This window comes from Diachasmimorpha longicaudata, chromosome 13 (genome assembly GCF_034640455.1).
Source record: "Diachasmimorpha longicaudata isolate KC_UGA_2023 chromosome 13, iyDiaLong2, whole genome shotgun sequence".
NCBI lineage: Eukaryota > Metazoa > Arthropoda > Insecta > Hymenoptera > Braconidae > Diachasmimorpha > Diachasmimorpha longicaudata.
This window is the reverse complement of record NC_087237.1, coordinates 4,068,337-4,087,238: the sequence shown is the minus strand read 5'-3', so window position 1 is coordinate 4,087,238 and position 18,902 is coordinate 4,068,337. Positions and strand designations below refer to the sequence as shown.

The 18,902-nt window shown below is 40.6% G+C and overlaps 1 protein-coding gene across 1 annotated transcript; it reads right to left on the bottom strand.

Moving 5' to 3' along the window:
• Positions 1-560: 560 nt before the first annotated feature.
• Positions 561-13,441, bottom strand: LOC135168372 (homeotic protein empty spiracles-like). The gene is made up of 3 exons (XM_064132467.1): positions 12,176-13,441; positions 7,682-7,854; positions 561-1,541 (listed from the first exon to the last, which is right to left on the bottom strand). Exons 1-3 carry the CDS (start codon positions 13,011-13,013, stop codon positions 1,299-1,301), a joined length of 1,254 nt encoding a protein of 417 aa, XP_063988537.1. The 5' UTR covers positions 13,014-13,441; the 3' UTR covers positions 561-1,298.
• Between the last annotated feature and the right edge of the window lie 5,461 nt (positions 13,442-18,902).

Genomic DNA, 18,902 nt, shown 5'->3' with positions numbered 1-18,902 from the left:
AAAATTCAATAATTTCAAGAATTTTATCGACATAAAAGGGAAAATCCATTTTCTCTAATGACAACAGAAAAAGTTAGTCCTGGTTACGAACAGAATAAAAAATAGCAACAGCAATAATGTAAATCAACGACCGAATGAAAAACTGTGAATTTTCTCGAGAATAAATGTACCAGTATATTCGAAAAAACATATTCCCCGTTGAATTCCCGCATATGCGATTGTGTGGAGAATAACCTCACACAGGGAGGGTAATTTGCAACACTGGCAATTTACATAATTATCAGTTCCAAAACCCAAAGAGATCCCTCTTCTCCGAGCCCGATATAATGCCCGCCCTCTCCGTCGACTTCTCTACACCACGAGCGAACCTGAAACTCTGCCTCGGAGGTGATTCAAAACAGGGTGCATCAAGCAATCTCAACAAGGGCATAAATTAATTGACATCAGAGCATCATTTCTTCAATTCATCATTTTTTCATGATATAATTTATTTCCTTTTTTGTCTCGTTTCAAGTTCTTTTTTTTTCCACATTTGCTATATCGCAAGGAAACACGAATAATTTTCTTTTTTTTTCTCGTTCATCCGTACAATATATTTCTCATTCATTTACCATCGAGGTTAGAATCACAATTGACTATTTACAGTAGTATATACACACTTTAAATCGTAAATTCTTTTACCTATGTTTTTCACTAAATAATTTAAATCTTTCATCATTCTATCCGTGACATTTTAATATTGAATACTGCTCCTGTTTCCATACTATCCTGGGGGAACAACGAATCTAATCCGTACATACACCTTACAATTATTTATTACACTGGTTTCGTTGAGTAACATTTTTTTTTCTTGATGTTCAATGTTATTGAATTTTTCGTATCAATTTGGCACTCGTTGCTCATTCGTCAATGAATAGAGTCTCCTATTTACACACCACGTATGGCCTTCTCTATGGCGCAAATAGGTATTATAAATATATGGCTTAACTTCACATTGTTTAGGGATATAAAAAAGAGCCAAACAAACTGATGAAAAATAAGAAGGATTATACTCTCGGAGTTTGTTGTTTCCGGTGGCCATTTAGCGTCTTGTTTCCAGTCTGACCAGACAATGGGGTCCATTTACACTGACTTCCGATGCTCGCTTGACTCGCTTTCCTGTCTCCCAAGGGGCCATCCCTTCAATATATCCCCTCCCCCTTCCTGCGCCCCCCAACCATACCACCCAATCGTCTCCTCCCCCGTCGCACATCGGACGATTAACGATTTATCATTTACAAGAAATTCTCGACGTCCAGCTACGCTTCAGAACCACTCGAACAGTCTTCGGCTTTTGGATCAATCATTTCAGTCTCATCATCGTCATCCTCATCGTGATGATAATCACTGGTGTCTTGTTGCCATTTGCTAACGTGGTGTGTATTTTTGTTGCTGTTGCCATTTGGATTATTGCCACCGCCCGATTGTTGTTGCGCTTTAGCTTCCTCCTCCTGCTGGACTCGCTTGTGCTTCGTTCGACGATTTTGAAACCAGACTTTCACCTGGAATTTTAAAACAATTTGTTAATGGGGGAAGGGAGGAGAGAAAATTGCGATAGAGTTGAGATGTAGCTTTTTATTAATTTTTTTTTCTTGCAGGGGAGATTTTTTTGTTTGGGAGAAATTAATTTGAAATGTTCTGAAAAAATTCTGGGAGCGCCATCAGCGCTCGGAGCTCCTGGTGCCATAACACCCTTGAAAGCATCCCTAAATGTAGTATCCGGTGACAATATAACATTCACTCGCATCATACACCACATTGAAGAATAAAACTGTATCCCATCCTCCATTGTGAGCGAATTGACTCCACTGGGTGACGGTTATTCTTTTCATAAAAAGGGGTGTGGACTGAGGGGAGCACCATTTTCGAGCACTATCGACGCGTAAAATCGCCATTGTGCCCTTGGAAATGGCTCGGGGAGGCGAAATGTTGGAATAACCCGTTCATGGACACAATCCAGGGGCTCGCAGACGTTTTGACGGCGAATCGGATTAACGGAGACGAGGTTACCTGAGCATATATTCGAACATTGCGACCACTGATATAATACTGTCACATTAATCATCTCATCGGGGATTTTTTTCGGTGAAAAATAACGCAATCGAACGCTCTGAGAGAATTAAACGTATCATCACAATTAGCATTAATTTGCAGTAAATGTCGTCACGTATAAAAATATTTTCAGTGGACTCTCTCCATTTTTACGTCGATACCCTCACATCGGGGTAAATAGTCCAACGGAAAATCCCGAGAAAATATTTTACAACTCGAAAGTTAATAGAGTTCTACCCCCATTTGAGTGGTAATCATCCCCCTCTGAAGGTAGTTGTCATGGTAACGCAACCCCCGGGGCGGATCGCGGTGTGAAGCTGTAACCAATCCCAGTGGATCTACTCCCATCATCCAGTCTCATAAATTTTTGCAACCGAGAATAAAACTAAACAGTGTTTTTCCCACTCATTTATCGAATTTCCTTTTTGTCGCGGGATGATGAGAGATACCGAGGAGAGTCGGCGGATCGGGTAATTGAAAGCCCATTGCCCACTGGCTGGTGGCAACAGAAGTGGTTTTAAGTGACAGTTGTACCTTACAGGTAAATGGTGAGTGTGAACGTCAGGCATCGAGCTCGTTCCCATAAGGACAGGGAGTCGAGGACAGGAATAACCAAAACGGGATGTCTCATAGATCGTGTGTATTTCGCATCTGGCATCGGACGATTGGGATTTTGCATGATATTTTTCGCGATCCGGTAAAAAATCCCCCACCCGTAAATATTCAATTGCACTAGTTAAATAAATAAATTACGCGTTAGGATTTTGCACGATATTTTTTGCACTGCAGTAAAAAACCTCCACAAAAAAAAATATCCAATTGTACAAATTAAATAAACAAATTACACAATGCCGATAATGTCTCCTGATAACCAAAAATTTAGTGAAATCCCAATTAAATATTTTCCCACCCCTAAAAATAATAAAACTCGGGGATAAAACGAAGTTTGATTGATCGGATCAATGGGCTAATCCCGGGGATATCCACCAGTTCACGGACACAAAAGCTTTTTAATCCCCCGGCGACGGATATGCGAGTTAAATAAACCCCACGATATTATTTTTCGATCCCCGTACGCGTTTAATAACGATCACGCAAATTCCGTGAGGCGGGCGGGGGGGGAGAGGAGGGTATGGAGACACTGGGGAGTTGAAATCTCCTGCGTACGAACGGATTCGAGAATTACGTACAGCAAAGCTGTGCACACGTGAATATGGGCGAGGCCATATTAGATTCTGGCGATCAGCCTCTGGCTTTATTTTTTTAGGATGAAATTGACCATGTATTGACGCAGACGTGCTACATGCGATCACAATCTTTGATCTATCATCTGGGGAATTGAATATTTTCATTAGGTCATGAAGAAATACCAAAAAATACAGCGTCTGCCTGTCATCAGTCTGTCCCGAACGAGTTTGTAGACACCGATGGATATGATAATTATTAATGAACTAAGAAACTTGACATAAAATAATGAGGATTGATTCCGCCATTCGCTGATCCACAGAACGATTTCTCCCATCATTAGATAAAAAATAATAATAATGACGAAATAAAGCATAAATAGCCTGGAACTATTCTCAGTTAGTGGTGTATCCGATAATTATAATTAATTGGCCAACAAATCGAGATAAAATGACGAATAAATTACCCCCCGATGCGGTCCTAGATCTCCCCCCCGCCCGGTTGAACTTATGATAAAGAAAAAATGTAACGAAGTCAAATGCAGTGATATCATTCAACTTTTTATCTCCTAGAAAACTAATTAATCTCAATAAATTTTTCCAATCGCATTTAAATACCCGAGATAACTCAACCTAATTCATTAAAAATAAATTGAATCTCGAAAGTGCGGGAAATCGAATGCAGAAAAATAAATGTGAATTCATTTGAGTTGAATAATCCACCACTGGGTGTAGCCAAGAAAGCATCGAGACAGGAGGAATAAGGAAGAGGCCCCGAAGGATATTATGCAGGCAAAGAAGCGACGGTGACGCGCCTGCGGAAGCGTGACAAGAAAATCAAGACAGTAACGCACGCGACTCCATGATTTTTCCTGTTTCCCTTTCCATTATTTTCATCTTCCCCTCAAATCGATTAAGACACCGTACAACAGAAATAGATAATCACCGATGAACAATATTTTTCGATAAGTGAAAAGGCGAAAACTTACGAAACGACTGGCGAACGTCACTCCGGATGACGCATTATGACGCGAACCATGCATAATGTGAAATCTCAATTTATACTTTATTCAAAGTGGCGCGACAACCACCGTCTCATTATGCACAAGGAATAGTCTACGCGACCTGCATAATATGCAAACATCCCATTACCGTACGTGGACAGTGTAATGGGTCCGAGAGTTTGTCCAGTTTTAGCGAGCCAGGAAGAAGCGGATGTTGCTAACAAACGCGTCAGGTAATTCAATGACACCACTAATGATCAATGTTGATCATGATTTATTTTTAAAATACCATCAACACTTTGTTAAACTGTGATTATCGTAACTGGTGGTGAATAATCGGCCTCCTATTACCAAAATTAATCGGCAATTACTGAGTAATTGTACGAATCACATGTGAATTAAATCATCTGCTGATTCAATCGAGCATTTTCTTTCAATCAATTCTCCCATTCCTGTAATGAATGTCGACATCACATTTATCACCGCAGCATAAAATGTACTGGATATCAACACCGAATCTTCCCAGAGTCGGAAACAAAATAAATAAATCCCGAATATCGTGTCATTAAATCGAATGTGCCATTAATATCGGTAAAATTCTCCCAATCACCTCAACTATTCAACTCTCCCATAAATTCAGCCCACCGAGACGTGGAAATTAATTTGCAGCAATCCGGGAAGTCAACTAATTCCCCGACACTCCCAATAATGAATTATAATATCGATTCTCCGAGAAAAACGTCAGGATCGATCACTCCGACCGCAATTACCATAAACCAATGAATAATCCGTTCTAATCTCCTCAATTATCAAAACAATTTCCTCTCAATCAAACCACTCAATTAGCATTAACATCCTCCAGCCACAAACGTACTACATATAATTCAAATGTCATGTGAATCATAACTCATAAATGTACAGTCCCACGAGTTTCATCATTACGTAGCTAATTTGAGGCATAAAGAGAGTGTGGAAGGTAATTTCTACGAAATTTTTGTTACACTAATTGGCTAAAGGTCAGAGTATCGAGTAATTTTGTACACGTAAGCATCGACACACACCACAAACATGAAAAACCGGTAAGAAAATAGTGATGTTTAGTGTGTGTACAGTGTGTGCATATGTGTGTCCTTAAACCCATGCCAGTACGATAAGGCACGATTTAAACGGATGATTTACGCATCGTACAAAATATGCCCCCTATACCAGCGACATGTTGTGAAAATTGAGTGTGTATTATATACGCGGGATAAGTGTGTACACTTGTACACTTAAAACGATCGTTTCAAGAAGCGGAGAGAGACTATTCAACGAGCGTAAACCGAGTCGAAACGACGACACTCAAACTACTTGATTTATACACCGTACATATTCCTCAGTCCCTCTCGCATTGCTAATTCGTGTAATCACCTTATTCATGCTATTTTTATTATTTTAACAGTTTTTTCGTTTTTTCATTCGTGGCTTTTGTGCCAGCATTTTTTTTCGCTTCGTCTCTGATTGAGTGATAATTCATTGCCACATGGGGTAAGCCATTGCTTTCGTGGCTATTTCATTGATTTTAAACTACATTTTTATTTACCATGAAGAATTCCTTAATCTTCAATTAATCTTCAATTTTCCGTCTGCTATTCACGATATTCTACCTATTTAGGATTTTTTCCTCGCCTGTCACCATTTGAATGATAATCAATTGATCCACCGGAAAAACATTGCAGATTAGATTACATTAACTGTAATTACGTTTCATGAGGGATTAACATTCCAACTATCGCGGTAATTTAATTGATTAGTGTTGAGCCCGGTCTAGTTTCTCTGCGATCGAACGTTTAGATTGAAATTGAAGTGTGTCAATAGCTTTAACAAATTTCAATGAGGCAAGGACTCATTAATTAATGGTCATTGATTGCCCGTTTGGATGATCGCTAGTTATTATTGTTTTCATCATTTTATGTGCTCTTTACTCTATCCGGTGGAATTTAAATGTTTCTATTTAATATGCGCTGTTTACTCTGTTTGTATAAGTGGCTTTTCATATTTAATTTACCGAGAATAAAGTCTCATTTAATTCATGATTTTTTAATCCGAAATCATTAATTATTCTCCTGACAAGTGTCATCACTTTATTCATGCGTTTTTGCTACTTAACTGCAACTCCTTGGCTCTTATCCAGACAAATTTTTTTCCACTCTCGACTCCATCACCATTCGAATGATAATTAATTGCCACAGCGAGAAATAATTGCTGATTAGATTGTATTAAGCGTAATTACATTTCATGAGGAATTACTATTCTAACTATCGTAGTCATTTAATTAATTGGGGCTGAGCTTGGTCTAGTTCCTCGTCTGAGGAATTATTAGATCTGAAGTTGAAGTGTTTCACTGCTTCAGTGAATTCTAATGGGACAGCAGCAACTGAGATAATGAATTGTCAATTTTTTAAATATTATGTATTTCTTACATAATTAGAGAATTTTTCCTGCGATCGTGATTAATCGCCTTTGATATTTAATTTATGCAGAACAAAAAATTATTTTCCTCATTATTTTTCAATTTAACGTCATTAATTTTTGTCCTAATTACTGTCATCATCTTGTTCATGAGTTTTTTTCTATTTTTAATGCAATTCCTGGTCTTTACATGGACATATACTTTTTCCACTCGTGACTCCATCATTTGCGCGATAATTAATTGGTAATACACCGGCAGAAAAAATGAAAGAAGAAATTCAGGGATTAATATTCCATCTACCACACTAATTTAATCAAATCCGAGTTAACTCGGTCGAGTTCTTCTCCGTAGAAATTCTCAGATCTGAAGTGGAACTGCGTCACTGACTTCACTGAATTTTAATGGGATAGCTACAATTAAAGTCATTAATTCTGTTTTTTTTTCTTCGCTCTGCAGTTCACATCATCACTCTATCGTCTTTTTACTTCATCGGATGGAATTCTCGTATATGTGAAGCTGTGAAGAAGTGTGTCGATGACTTCAGCGTTCGTTCAAACGCATTCCTATTTAATTAGAGCATTTTCAATCACATCATGATAAACCGCCTCCGATATTCAATTGATCGGGAATAAAAGGCGGTTATTCACGTACGTAAAACACTTTATAGTCCGCCATTGTCCCACCTGTTTGGCCACCTATTCAAGCCATTATCTTTCAATTTGCCTCTTTTGTTCGTTAAGTGGTTGATTCCGCTTTGTTCGTTATTATGTAATGCAATTATACGTTGGTTTGTTCAATGCAATATCAATTTCAACGGGTATTTTCATTGATAACGCCGGGTTAATTTCAACTCTTCGTGTACACCAATTGTCGATGTACTCATTCGTACTTTATGGTAATGAAAGTGTATGTATTAACATCAATTCATGATGGACAAAAAATATTCTCACCTGTGTTTCCGTTAATGAGAGCGCCTGAGCGAGCTGTTTCCTTTCGGCACCGACAACGTAATGGTTCTTCTCAAATGCATGCTCGAGTTTCAATAATTGACTTGGACTGAATGCTGTTCTTATTCTCTTGGGCTTTCTGAATGGTTGCAGAAGGAAGCCTGGGATGTCCGGACCTGTGAAATTAAATTTTATCCTTTTAAATATTTTCGAATAATTTCAAGGCTAAAAAAATTCCTCTGAATTGCTCAAGTCGTTCAAATTTTAAATTCGTTAATTTAACCGTTGAATTCCATTTTCCCGGTTAAAATTACCAGTTCACTTCGCGAAAATTTCCCTCACCAAGTCCCAGCGAGCAAAATATACATATTCCCCATAAAAAGGTAAAAAAATTACCGATATTCCAGCGATCCTTCCACTAAATTTCAATGCTCATATCCCGAATTATGCAAACTTTACATTCAATTTCATTATCACCATTTTCACCCAGATAATTGGAATAATTTATGAACTATCCAGTGATCGTTTATATCCTCCCATTTATCCCAGCCGCACTCTTGAATTCCGTTACCCAGCTGTAGAAATTCACAGCAATAAACTCGAAAGATAACCGATACAATATTTCAGCAAGATTTTCACCGGCAGTTTTTAGTTTTCCCTCGCTATTATGTAGGTTTTTTTTTTAAAGTTAAGAGTTAAACATACAAAGGGCGGGCGCAGTAAAGATAAGCATAAACTCACTCGTGTTATATTGTAAGGCTATATACCTAATTGAGTATTCTCTACCTCGAAAGGCGCCTGTCGATCGTATAACGATACATACTACCGGCCTAGGTTGTGCACCAACGCCGGAAGTCGTTCAAGATACTAGGCACTGGGTAATAACGGAAAAAAGGAGACGATAAATGCGCGCGCCCACGAGGCTGCACAAAATGTGAATACAATGTGTGTCTTGGTAATTACTCGATAAATATGGAAAAAAAAAAGGGAGCGGGCGCCCAGTGGGAGGAACGTGGACGAGGGGCGACGAGGGGGAGGGGGGGAGGGTGGCAGAGAGGGGAAGAGATGAGGATAAAAAATGAACGGGGTTAAACTTTCTTCTTCGTTTTTACTCCCAACGCCCAATACAATTACAAGAGGACGCTCCGAAAGAGGGCGCCCTGAGCAGCTGAACGAACTGGTTACCCTGGAGGCGACGCGAAATTACACGAAAATAATACTGAATGGTGAATGTATCAAATTATCTCCACTGGAGAGACGGGGAAATTAAAAAAAACGTGTGGCGCGATACTGGAAATTCCTTCTTTCAAAACCACACACCGGTCTTGCCCCTAATGTACCTTTAATTAATCGTTTCGGAGGCAACTGCAACCGATGCATTTTCAGAAATATTTCTGCCATTACTAGCCCCGCTGCGGTGCAGGGACGAATGGTAATTAGGGTTATTATGACACGAAGTGGTAGAGTAATGATGCTGGAACTCATGCGGGAAAATGTGGAGAATTAGAATTGTGAAAAGGGGAGTGGGGTGGGAGAAGATGTGGAGGGGAATTTTTCAGGATAAATTACTGTAGTCGTTGGTAATTGTTTTGTATTTTTTCTGGTGGGGGGAGATTATTCGGCGATCCAGGAAATTTACGAAGCAGTTCAGTATTTATCTCCCGAACGGGTAAAGTACAAGATGGCCGCCAGACGAGTGGGTGATTTATTGGGGATTATATATTTTTTAAATTATTTAAAATTTATAACTTCAGAATTGGAGTTGAACATTCCATCGTTGCAATTGACTGGAGTTGAATTAACTTGTTCCAATGCGAAAATGAATTAATTTGCGATGAAATTGTTATTAATATTTTTCTCGACTTGTCGTTCGACTTCTCCTACAAAATCACCGAATTATGCAAATGTCATTGCAGCGTGTGCTGTGCATGCCGTTGAAATTCTGGAATGAAGTGAAACGTGACACCCAGAGAGGCATGAAGACATCCTGATTGGACAATATGAATCAGCTACAACGAAATAAAAAGCAAAAAATGCTCGCAGCTTGTCAGAAAGTCAGTGATTTAAAAAAACTGGGGAAAAGGTGGATTTTGTGAGGCCAAAGTGCCGTGAAGAGGAGATCATAGGGCGGGACAATGAGACGACCTGGGGGCTTCAAAGGAAAAAAATTGTGCGTGAAACAGCACTGACAATGGCTGAGCTCCACGTGAAAATGAAAAGAGGAGAAAAAAACGTAATGTGATGGAGAGTTGGGCTCGAGTGGACATCATGCTGTGCATGTTCAGGGGTAAACGACAAGACACACTGGGACAATGGAGATTAACACGCTTTGTTATTGATGATGATGTCTCATTGATGTTGATGGGATCTATCCGTCTGTGATTGGCTCACTGAATCATTCCCTTTTTTTCATGCTCCCGAATCAATTCCGTACGATTTTTCATCTTTAGATCTCATAATTCGTCAATTAATCGTGAATAACGATTTTAATCCGATTAATATCTTCCACGAATTTTTATTATTTATTCTAACTCGTATCCATTAACCGACAAACTTTCAAAATCAATTGAATTATACTTTTCATAATTCATTACAAAGAAAATCTCCCTCTGAATTTCTCGTGTCAGAAATCCACATCACAATAAAAATTGCAGTTTAATTTCAAATTCTATGAATTTAAATTCAACTTGAGATTAAATCGTTGATAAAATTTCTTGCTCACCTTGAAAATTAAATAACACTAATAATAATTTCCGGTCGGTAAACAATAATCATTTCAACAACGGCTCGAATTCTCAAACTCATCGTGAAAGTTGATCATCTCTCATGTCCCATTGAATTGAATTTCCCCCAGTTCAGAACTTATGGAAATTTCATGTAAATCATTTGTTATTAAAAATATGTATGAATGAAATTGTGGATGCCTTCGTCATTGTGTCTTCAAATCGTTGTAAACATGAATTATCAGGGACTTCTCCACAATAAATTTACAATTGATTTTTCGCATTCATCGTGCGTAAAAAAAATCCTTCTTCAACTCGAGGCCTTACAACGTCCATGCACCGGTGCATAAGACAACAGTCACCTCGCCCAAGTCCTCAACTTATCAAGTGACAACACAGTTATCAAACGCAAGGTCATTAACTAATAGCCACAATTATTCTTCCCTCCCCAAGACGTTCGCTATCATTCCGTTATCGCGATGCGCGTGAGTGTTGAACAATCAAATTAGATAATTAGTGCATCGTTTATGGTTATTTAGTTGACAATGTACGTATGCAGTTGCAACACAATGACATAGTCGAGGAAAGAAATAACTATTGCAAGCTTATCAGCACCTCCTCCGATATGAATGAAAATAACCGCAGGCATAATACAATTGGTTACACAGACAGAAATATTTAGTAAAATTATACAGTCAGTCATGTAAACAGCAATTGCAAACAGTTTTTCAATAATTACTATAGAAATGTATAATACTATTTCCATCCACGTCCTAAAAACTCCAATACATTGCCACAAATTTTATTCAAATTAAATCAAAACTCCAATTCAGTCAGTAATTTTTTTCTCTGAATGACACTTTACTTCAGAATTATCAAAGTTATCAGGTAATTTTCACAAAATTTTTTCTGCAATGGAAACTGCAATGGAAATTCAACAAAAAGCGGAGGATTAAAGAATAATCAATCCAGGTGGGGATAGACTGCTTACCGAAGGAGGAAGCAATTACAATCAGTTTGTTATCAAGACTAAGGGATTAATAAACGCGGAAGAGGGAAACACGGGGTTAATGCCTCCGGGAGAGTCTCTATCAGCACGCGATGTCGAGTTGGTACACGATGATTAAACAACTGAGAAATGTATGATAAAGAATGAATTCCGAGTCACTGGGGTCAGATGTAGCACTTAATACGTTGGTTACAAAATCATCAATTACGAAACGTTGCGTCACGTTCAATCCTTCGTGATATGATACGCAAACAAGTGAGATTACACCACTTTGAATTATCTCGCGGTGAGTGAGTTATTTGAATTTTCGAGTTGACGCGGGGAAAGTGTAGCATCCCATGTGTCATGGACATCCGCCATTATTGTGAAGATTCGAATGCTTTAATTTATAAATTTAATTTTCTGTTGAATTAAAATTGTTGGGGAGATATCGTGCTATCAAATTGCAGACTCATTCACGCGTGTTTAATGTCATCGCCAACTGAATTTCTGTTGTATTTATGGAGCTATCGAACATTCGCGGATATCTCATAATAAATTACTGTTGAATTTATAATTAATTCATTCAGATTTCAGCGTATATTGATGCGGGACATTGGGGTATTCCTCCAGGAAACGTCAGTTCCCTCTGTTCCTGGAGAAGACCAATAAATTTGATCTCCAAATCGAGTGATGGGAGTGACATTCTACTGGTGGAGTGCCCAACGACAACAATGACACCCATATAACCATAAACGATTAAAGTCTGTAATTAACAGGACTCACCAGCGGGAAATCTGTGAGGAAAGAGCCTCCCATGTCTCGAAAGAAGCCAAGGAAACAAAGGATAACTGTCCCTAGGAGGTTGATGTGGATGTGGCGGTGGATGTGGTCCTGGTCCACCAGCGTGTCCATACGGACTGTGAGGTGGTCCATGAGGTGATCCCCCATGATGTGCCTGAAGGGCAACAGCCAAATTGGATGCCTGAAAGTGTTGGGCAGCCGCCAAATTGGCAGCCAATGCAAACTGCTGCGTGTGATATTCAGTTTGTCCAGGTTGTGGTGCTGCTGGATGACCAGGTAAACCATAAAGTGCCTTAATCTGTTCGCTAGCGACGGCAGCAGCAGTTGCCGCATTGGGCGGTGGTCCAAGGTAATTGGGACTTGGTCTGACAACACCGGGTGGTGGTTGATGATGTCCAGGTGAATCACCATGTGATATCCTGTGCGGTGGACTTGGACTATTATTCGGTGTTGATGCACCACTGTGACTCCTCGTTCGTCCATAATCCACATGACTCGTCAGCGATTGAACATGATGATGACTCCTCTGTATCTGTCCATTGTGTCTTGTCACTGGATACGACTCGATGGACGAGCTCCTTGACAGAGGCCGATCCGATCCCTCGGAGTGAGCACCCGGTGATCGAACAATTCGTCTAGATGATCGGGGCGACGAGGAGCCCTCCACCTCGGTGGGGCTGCCATCCCGGTCCATCTCGACCCTCTCGTGCAGTCTCTCGAGTCTATCATCACGACCACCACCAACAATGGAGTCTATACTGAAGCCTATCTTTGGCTTGGAGGGTACCGGGACTATTGGCGTCGGTGCGAGCGGCATCATTGTACGCCCAAACACTTCACACTTTGTTTAATCAACCGATCAACACTTTCAATGTACCTTAATCTAATTTAATCCATCAACACTGGCTAGTGGCATTGGCTCCAAACATATCCGATTGTTGTTCCACATATTAGCACATTAAATCCTCAGTATTGTGTGATGAATCATCAGTGATGTTGGTAATAAGGGAGAACAGATAATCACTTGTCACGAATCCCACTGCGATAACTTTTAAATAAATATAAATAAAAAACAACTGAAATACCGATTGTCTAGTCAGACGAAGAGAGAACGGAGTATCAACCGGGTAGGATGTTTCTTGTCTGAGCTCTTGCTAGTGTTTGAGGGGAAAATTACCCGGCTAAACGAGTCCGGCCCGTGCTACGGTCCCTACCAATGGCCGTGGAGGTGGGGGATGAGTGATGTTTTACCGCGGGGGCCTTTTACCCCCACCAGTACACCAGTGAAACTCAATTAGATGGGAACGAATGCCACTGGGGTGGGGATCGAGTGTTCGGTGACAACCCACCGGAGGGTGTGGTCCGCGAATCACTCGGGACCTGGGGAAGAGGCGGTGACAATCGCGGCTCGTCCCATTGGTGGGGAAGGCATTCACCTCGCGGCCAGAGGGGGTAGAGGAATCCTTTTAGTCGACTATGGGCGTTAAACTCACGTTTTTGTCGTGCGATTAAAATGAGACGCTTAATTAATATGTCTGCTGGAGGGGGTGGGACATGTGCGGGGGGTCTTGGTCCTGGTGGAGGGCAGGGGAAACGAGAGACAATTGTGCGCCCACGCCTGACTCTTCAGTGGTATTTCTACTGGCGGGTCAACGCCTCGTGCGCCAGATCCTGATCATTAGGGAGCTGAATATTTCTGGAAATTCTGGGAAATTTTCCCGGGAGCTGGGGAGGCTTTTGGGGGTGGGAGAGGATATTTTTAAGTGATAGGGATTTTTTGGGGATGCAGGGGGAGGGAGGAAATTATGGAATGTTTGGGGATTATTGTCAACTGTGCCATTGTTTGCGGGGAGATGAACAGCATCGTATCAGTTTCCTTTAGCGGTACTGAAGGGGTGGGAGATTCAAACATGGCGACTGTACACACATTGGCGGTGAGAAACGTAGGACCAATGCGCGAGCATCGAGCACGCCCGTTTACCATCATTTCAACGAGGTCTTGGTACCCCCCACTTTGCCCTGATCTCGCGGGAACTTGAATCCCTCGGTTTCTTCGACACCAGGGGGACTCCATCTCCGGAGAGATATAGGGGAACTATTTCATTCAATCGATGGGTGGGGGTAGGGGGTAATTCGCGGATGCGCATGGGGAAGATTTTGCCTTTGTTGGATGTTTTTCGGGGCTGGGGTGGGGAGACATACGCCTGGAAGTTTCGGGGAAAGTTTGAAATATTTTTGTCACATATTTTGCAAGATTTTGCGGAGAATTTTTTCGGTTATAATTAGGCGGAGATAGGAAATTCTTTGAAAATTACGGAACTTGCAGTTCGCTCACCGATGGCGGAATCCACAGGGAAATTTTCCGCGAGAGGATCGTCATTTTTCAGGGTCGATTCAGTTATAAATTATGGAATTTTCAGGAAAAATTCCATGGCGGATCCGTACAATTCTCGAGAACTGAATTTCGCTTCAGAATTAGGGATAAGATACGTCATTTTTCTTGAATATTTCCCTTCATGTGCCAGTCAAAACAATAATCGGTAAAAATGACGGAACAGTTACGCACTTTGTCAGTGCACATTCAGGAAAAAATCCAGAACTGCTCCGTAATTTTTACTGAATACTATAATTTTTAAAGAATTTTTCTCTCCGTGAGAAAATTTCAGAGGAATCAATGAAATACTTTATTTTGGTTTTATTATTCCCTGAAGTTGACAGCCAATATAATTCTGGTGCACATATTCTACTTGGAGACGGGTAATGTTTCTAACTTTTATTTTTTTTTCCAACCGTTTGAATGACAATTACCAATGCCATTCGATTCACAAACAAGCCGGGGGAAGGGGGCAAAGTGAGTAGCTGTAGGAATGATCAACGAGCCGTTTCGAGAACGTAACGCGTGTTACAAACCAGACAATGGCACACGCGCTGTCTATTTATTACAGCCCCACTCGGGTTTTATACAACAAGGGTTCGGTTACTGACGGATTGGACTCGAGGAAAATAATGATTTTAATCAAGCTATTTATCCCAGGTTATTTCTGATCATTTTACCGAGGGGAGGGACTTGTATTTGGGATAATTCGGGAATTGTGGTCGAACACTGGCGGTTGAGCATGCGTCTTTCAGGGGTGACGCATGCTCTAGAAAATATCCGGGGTATAGCACGACAGAATTGCATTGAGAATATTGTGATTGATTCGAGACATATCTTCTCCGTTGAATAGTTCAACAAATCGTTGACCGAGTTTTCCCGCTCATCGAGAGCAATATTTCCTCGATTGAGGGGAAATATTCCCTCGCGAGGCCCTCGAACCGCAGAAAAAAAATAATCTGAGGAGGCAAGAGTTGAGAACCCGCATGATGGTCCACTCTTGGCATCTTACAAACCTAAATAACCAACACGCCACCTATGATTTTCTGAGAACGCGATCATACGCGATTAAATTGATTTGAGCGCGGCGATTCTCCCCGTGCCTATGCGCATACGTCAAATCGCCGGAAAAAAGAATTGTCTAATAAAACTGAAACGAGTCCGGTAAATAAGTGTATATAAACTAAATAAGTAAATAAGAGGAAGGGAAGGCGCGCGAACGACAGCGTCTGATGTGCGTGTTCGTGGATCTTTAAATGGGGGTAAGATGCAGCATCCCATCTCGAGGTATATACGCCGAGAGGGGTCCACGGATCATTACCTATACTTATGGATGCCTCATTATGGCCCATTACCGGTGCCCCGTATCGGCTTTATTATATACTCCTCGGTATAATATTTTTCTCTCTCTCCCTCTCAACACACTTTTTACCTCGTTTCCGAGCATTTTTTTCAACTTCATTTCTGGATTCCTCTCCCCTCATCGCCATATTTTGGCAACTTGCGTCGATCCCGAGCGCAAATAATTTTTTCGATAAACACCAGGTAGTTGGGACTCACCACACATCAAGTGATCTGATCGTTTAGGCAAATTTATTGCCGATATTCACACTTTTTTATTCGTGAACTAGTTCTTCGGAATAAATTGCCGACTTTTTGATGGTTATTTTCCGTCTTCAGGGGGTAGTTGTAATTTTGAATGAAATTCACTCTAGAACAACCACTACAACAATCGTCCAGCACTGAGGGAAATTTCTCAATCTTGTATTTCCCCACACATGCACAGGGCGACTTCCCCATTATCCAAATACTAATTCCAGAGCTTAAGACGTACACAGAACGCGAAGGGGAAACTGGTGCACGGAGTTGATGATAGGTGAGCATGTGTAATGGAGTGCTAACTACCGGCCACCTTATGGGAACCAACACGAACAAACAACCCCACCAACCTCGGGTATCATACACTGGGTTAACACCCGGCTCGCTCTATCGTCTTCTCATTTTCCCTCTTCATTTCTGGAGAATTGTTTTTTTTTTCCCCCTCGATTTCCTTCTCCTCCTTCAACCACCGGGCGAACGAAGGAAGAGGCGATTTGTTGATGTTACATCGGCGATGTGTGAGTACGCGTTATGTGGTATGCATGCCGCGTTTCTTACTCCTTAGTTTCTCAAACAAGGGGGCGTTACCCAATGGCAGAGACCAGTGGCAGTCAACCCTGGATGAGAAACAAATCAGAGGCCCATTCTTACGAAATCCCCTGGAAATAGAGGGAATAAGGGGCTTAATAATCCTGATTAATCCTGGGGAATTTCATGCTGAATAGGTTGAAGGAAATGAGAGGGTCATGGAAATTTCATGCACTTCAGCGGAGAAAAATATTCAGTAAAAATTACGGAACTATTCGCGTTATTCGCAATAAGGTATAATTTTCCGGGAATGGAATTTTACCAGGAATGTGAGGGAAGAAATGTGAAACGAAAAATTATGGAACAATTTGTTGTCCCCACAACAGGGAGTCATTAAAACTTCATTTTCATGTATTTTTCATGCTGATTTATGAAAATTCCACTGATGACAAGGGGAAAAGGCCGCAAAGTGTCAGCCACGAATTGCAGTGCTGGCACTTGAATTTCCATTGAACACGCGAGTTTCCTCCACTTTGAGAAAAACATTTTCTTCGCCAAAAATATCGATTACAGCGAGTGAATATTTTCAATAAAACCCTTTGTCCTTAGCGTGTGAATTAAAGTGCTCGCTACGTAATTACGAAATAAAAAACATTACTTTTTACATATTTCACTCTGTGCGTGTGATAAATTTACCTGGAAATGTCTGCAAGTGCTGGACGTCGAGTTAAAAAAATCCCAATTTGTTATTTCTCCTCTGCAAAGTACGAAAAGTAATCCAGGGGATGAACTCTCCATAGACAGCTGTATTCCCCCAGTAAAAAAGGGCTCAAGGGCTTAATTTTCAATCGTCGAATGCCAGTCCATTTCGATTTGATATCATCAAAGCACATACACTCAACCATTTTTATTTTCCGTTCCCTCTGCCCTTTTTTGTTATATCCTCACCCAACTTCTATTTGTTTCCCTTCTCTCTCTCTCCCTCGTGTGCACGATTTATAAAGCAAACACCATCGGAGTACCCTGCAATCAAGAGTACATATATATACGGTGGAAAAGGAGACGTGCGGGATTCACCTCGAAACCGGCGCGCGTTAGAGTGTGTGGTGGCGCGGCTATCGCACCAACCGATCGCAAGAGCGTTTCTCTCAGCACCCGTACTTAGGGCTGAGGTGGATACTTTGGACCCGAGGGAATAAATTAATAGTTCTCAAGACCATTGGTATGGGTGTATATGTACCCAGGGGGATTAATCCGTATGCCCGAGAAAAAGGATATACAACTGTACGTCTTCAATTATATTCGCCATCGGCCATTGCATTCCACCTTTTCGATTTCTCCAGCTTATTCCTCACTGATACGTTTTGTTTCTTCGATTTTTTTTTATCGAAATCTCTGGGGCTTTTCGAAGTACTTCAGAGGCCGCGGGTCTAACAACAAATGTAATTCGAATTGAAGAGAGTTGGGTACAATAAATCAATTTTTCTAATGATTTTTTTTCTGATTTTAAAGGTTACGGATTTTCGAAAACGTTCGTTTAGGAATTGTCCATGAATCAGGTAATTGTTTATGAAATAAAATAGTAAATTGAATGTTGAAATTGATCGGTACCGTTTTTGTTGATCTTGGAAAAGTCGGAGAGGGTTCTGAACAAGATGGCGGCGATTTTAAAGCTCTTTAAAAACTGTTAATTGTTTTTAAATCATTCGGAGGGCGATTCAGTTGATTTCTGTAAGGTACAGGAATCTTTACAGACACATTTTTAATTACTCGAGATAGAAACCCAAATATTTCGATACTGCTAAATAAATAAATAAATAAATTCACTTCGTCATCAAATCAAAATTCAACTTAAAGCGAACAGAATTGATTCCCATTGAGTTCAATTACTCCGAAAATATTTATCTACAATTATGAAATATTGTTTTGAGCATTCTTGCCGGTATCAAAATTCATCTCATAAACTTAAGAAATAGACAAAGACCTGTGCCCATAACTCACCCAAAATAATTCCTCCATTACCGAATAGCATCCTAAACTTCAAAAAATCCCACTCAACCTGTTTAGAAATTCTATTACCCCATAGTAGTCTATTAATGAGTAGCTATCCCCCAACAATCGCCACAAAGTAGCTGAAAAATATCTCCATAACCCAGAATTAAGTCGGTGCCCCGTCTAGGCCCCTCCCCCAACCTGGGCCCTCTTATG

Excerpts from the sequence above, each read along its gene's own strand:
- LOC135168372 (XM_064132467.1), bottom strand. The coding sequence starts at position 13,013 with ATGATGCCGCTCGCACCGACGCCAATAGTCCCGGTACCCTCCAAGCCA. Across the intron at positions 7,855-12,175 it reads TCCTCACAGATTTCCCGCTG|GTCCGGACATCCCAGGCTTC; the intron begins GTGAGTCCTGTT and ends TTAATTTCACAG. Across the intron at positions 1,542-7,681 it reads TCTCATTAACGGAAACACAG|GTGAAAGTCTGGTTTCAAAA; the intron begins GTGAGAATATTT and ends TTAAAATTCCAG.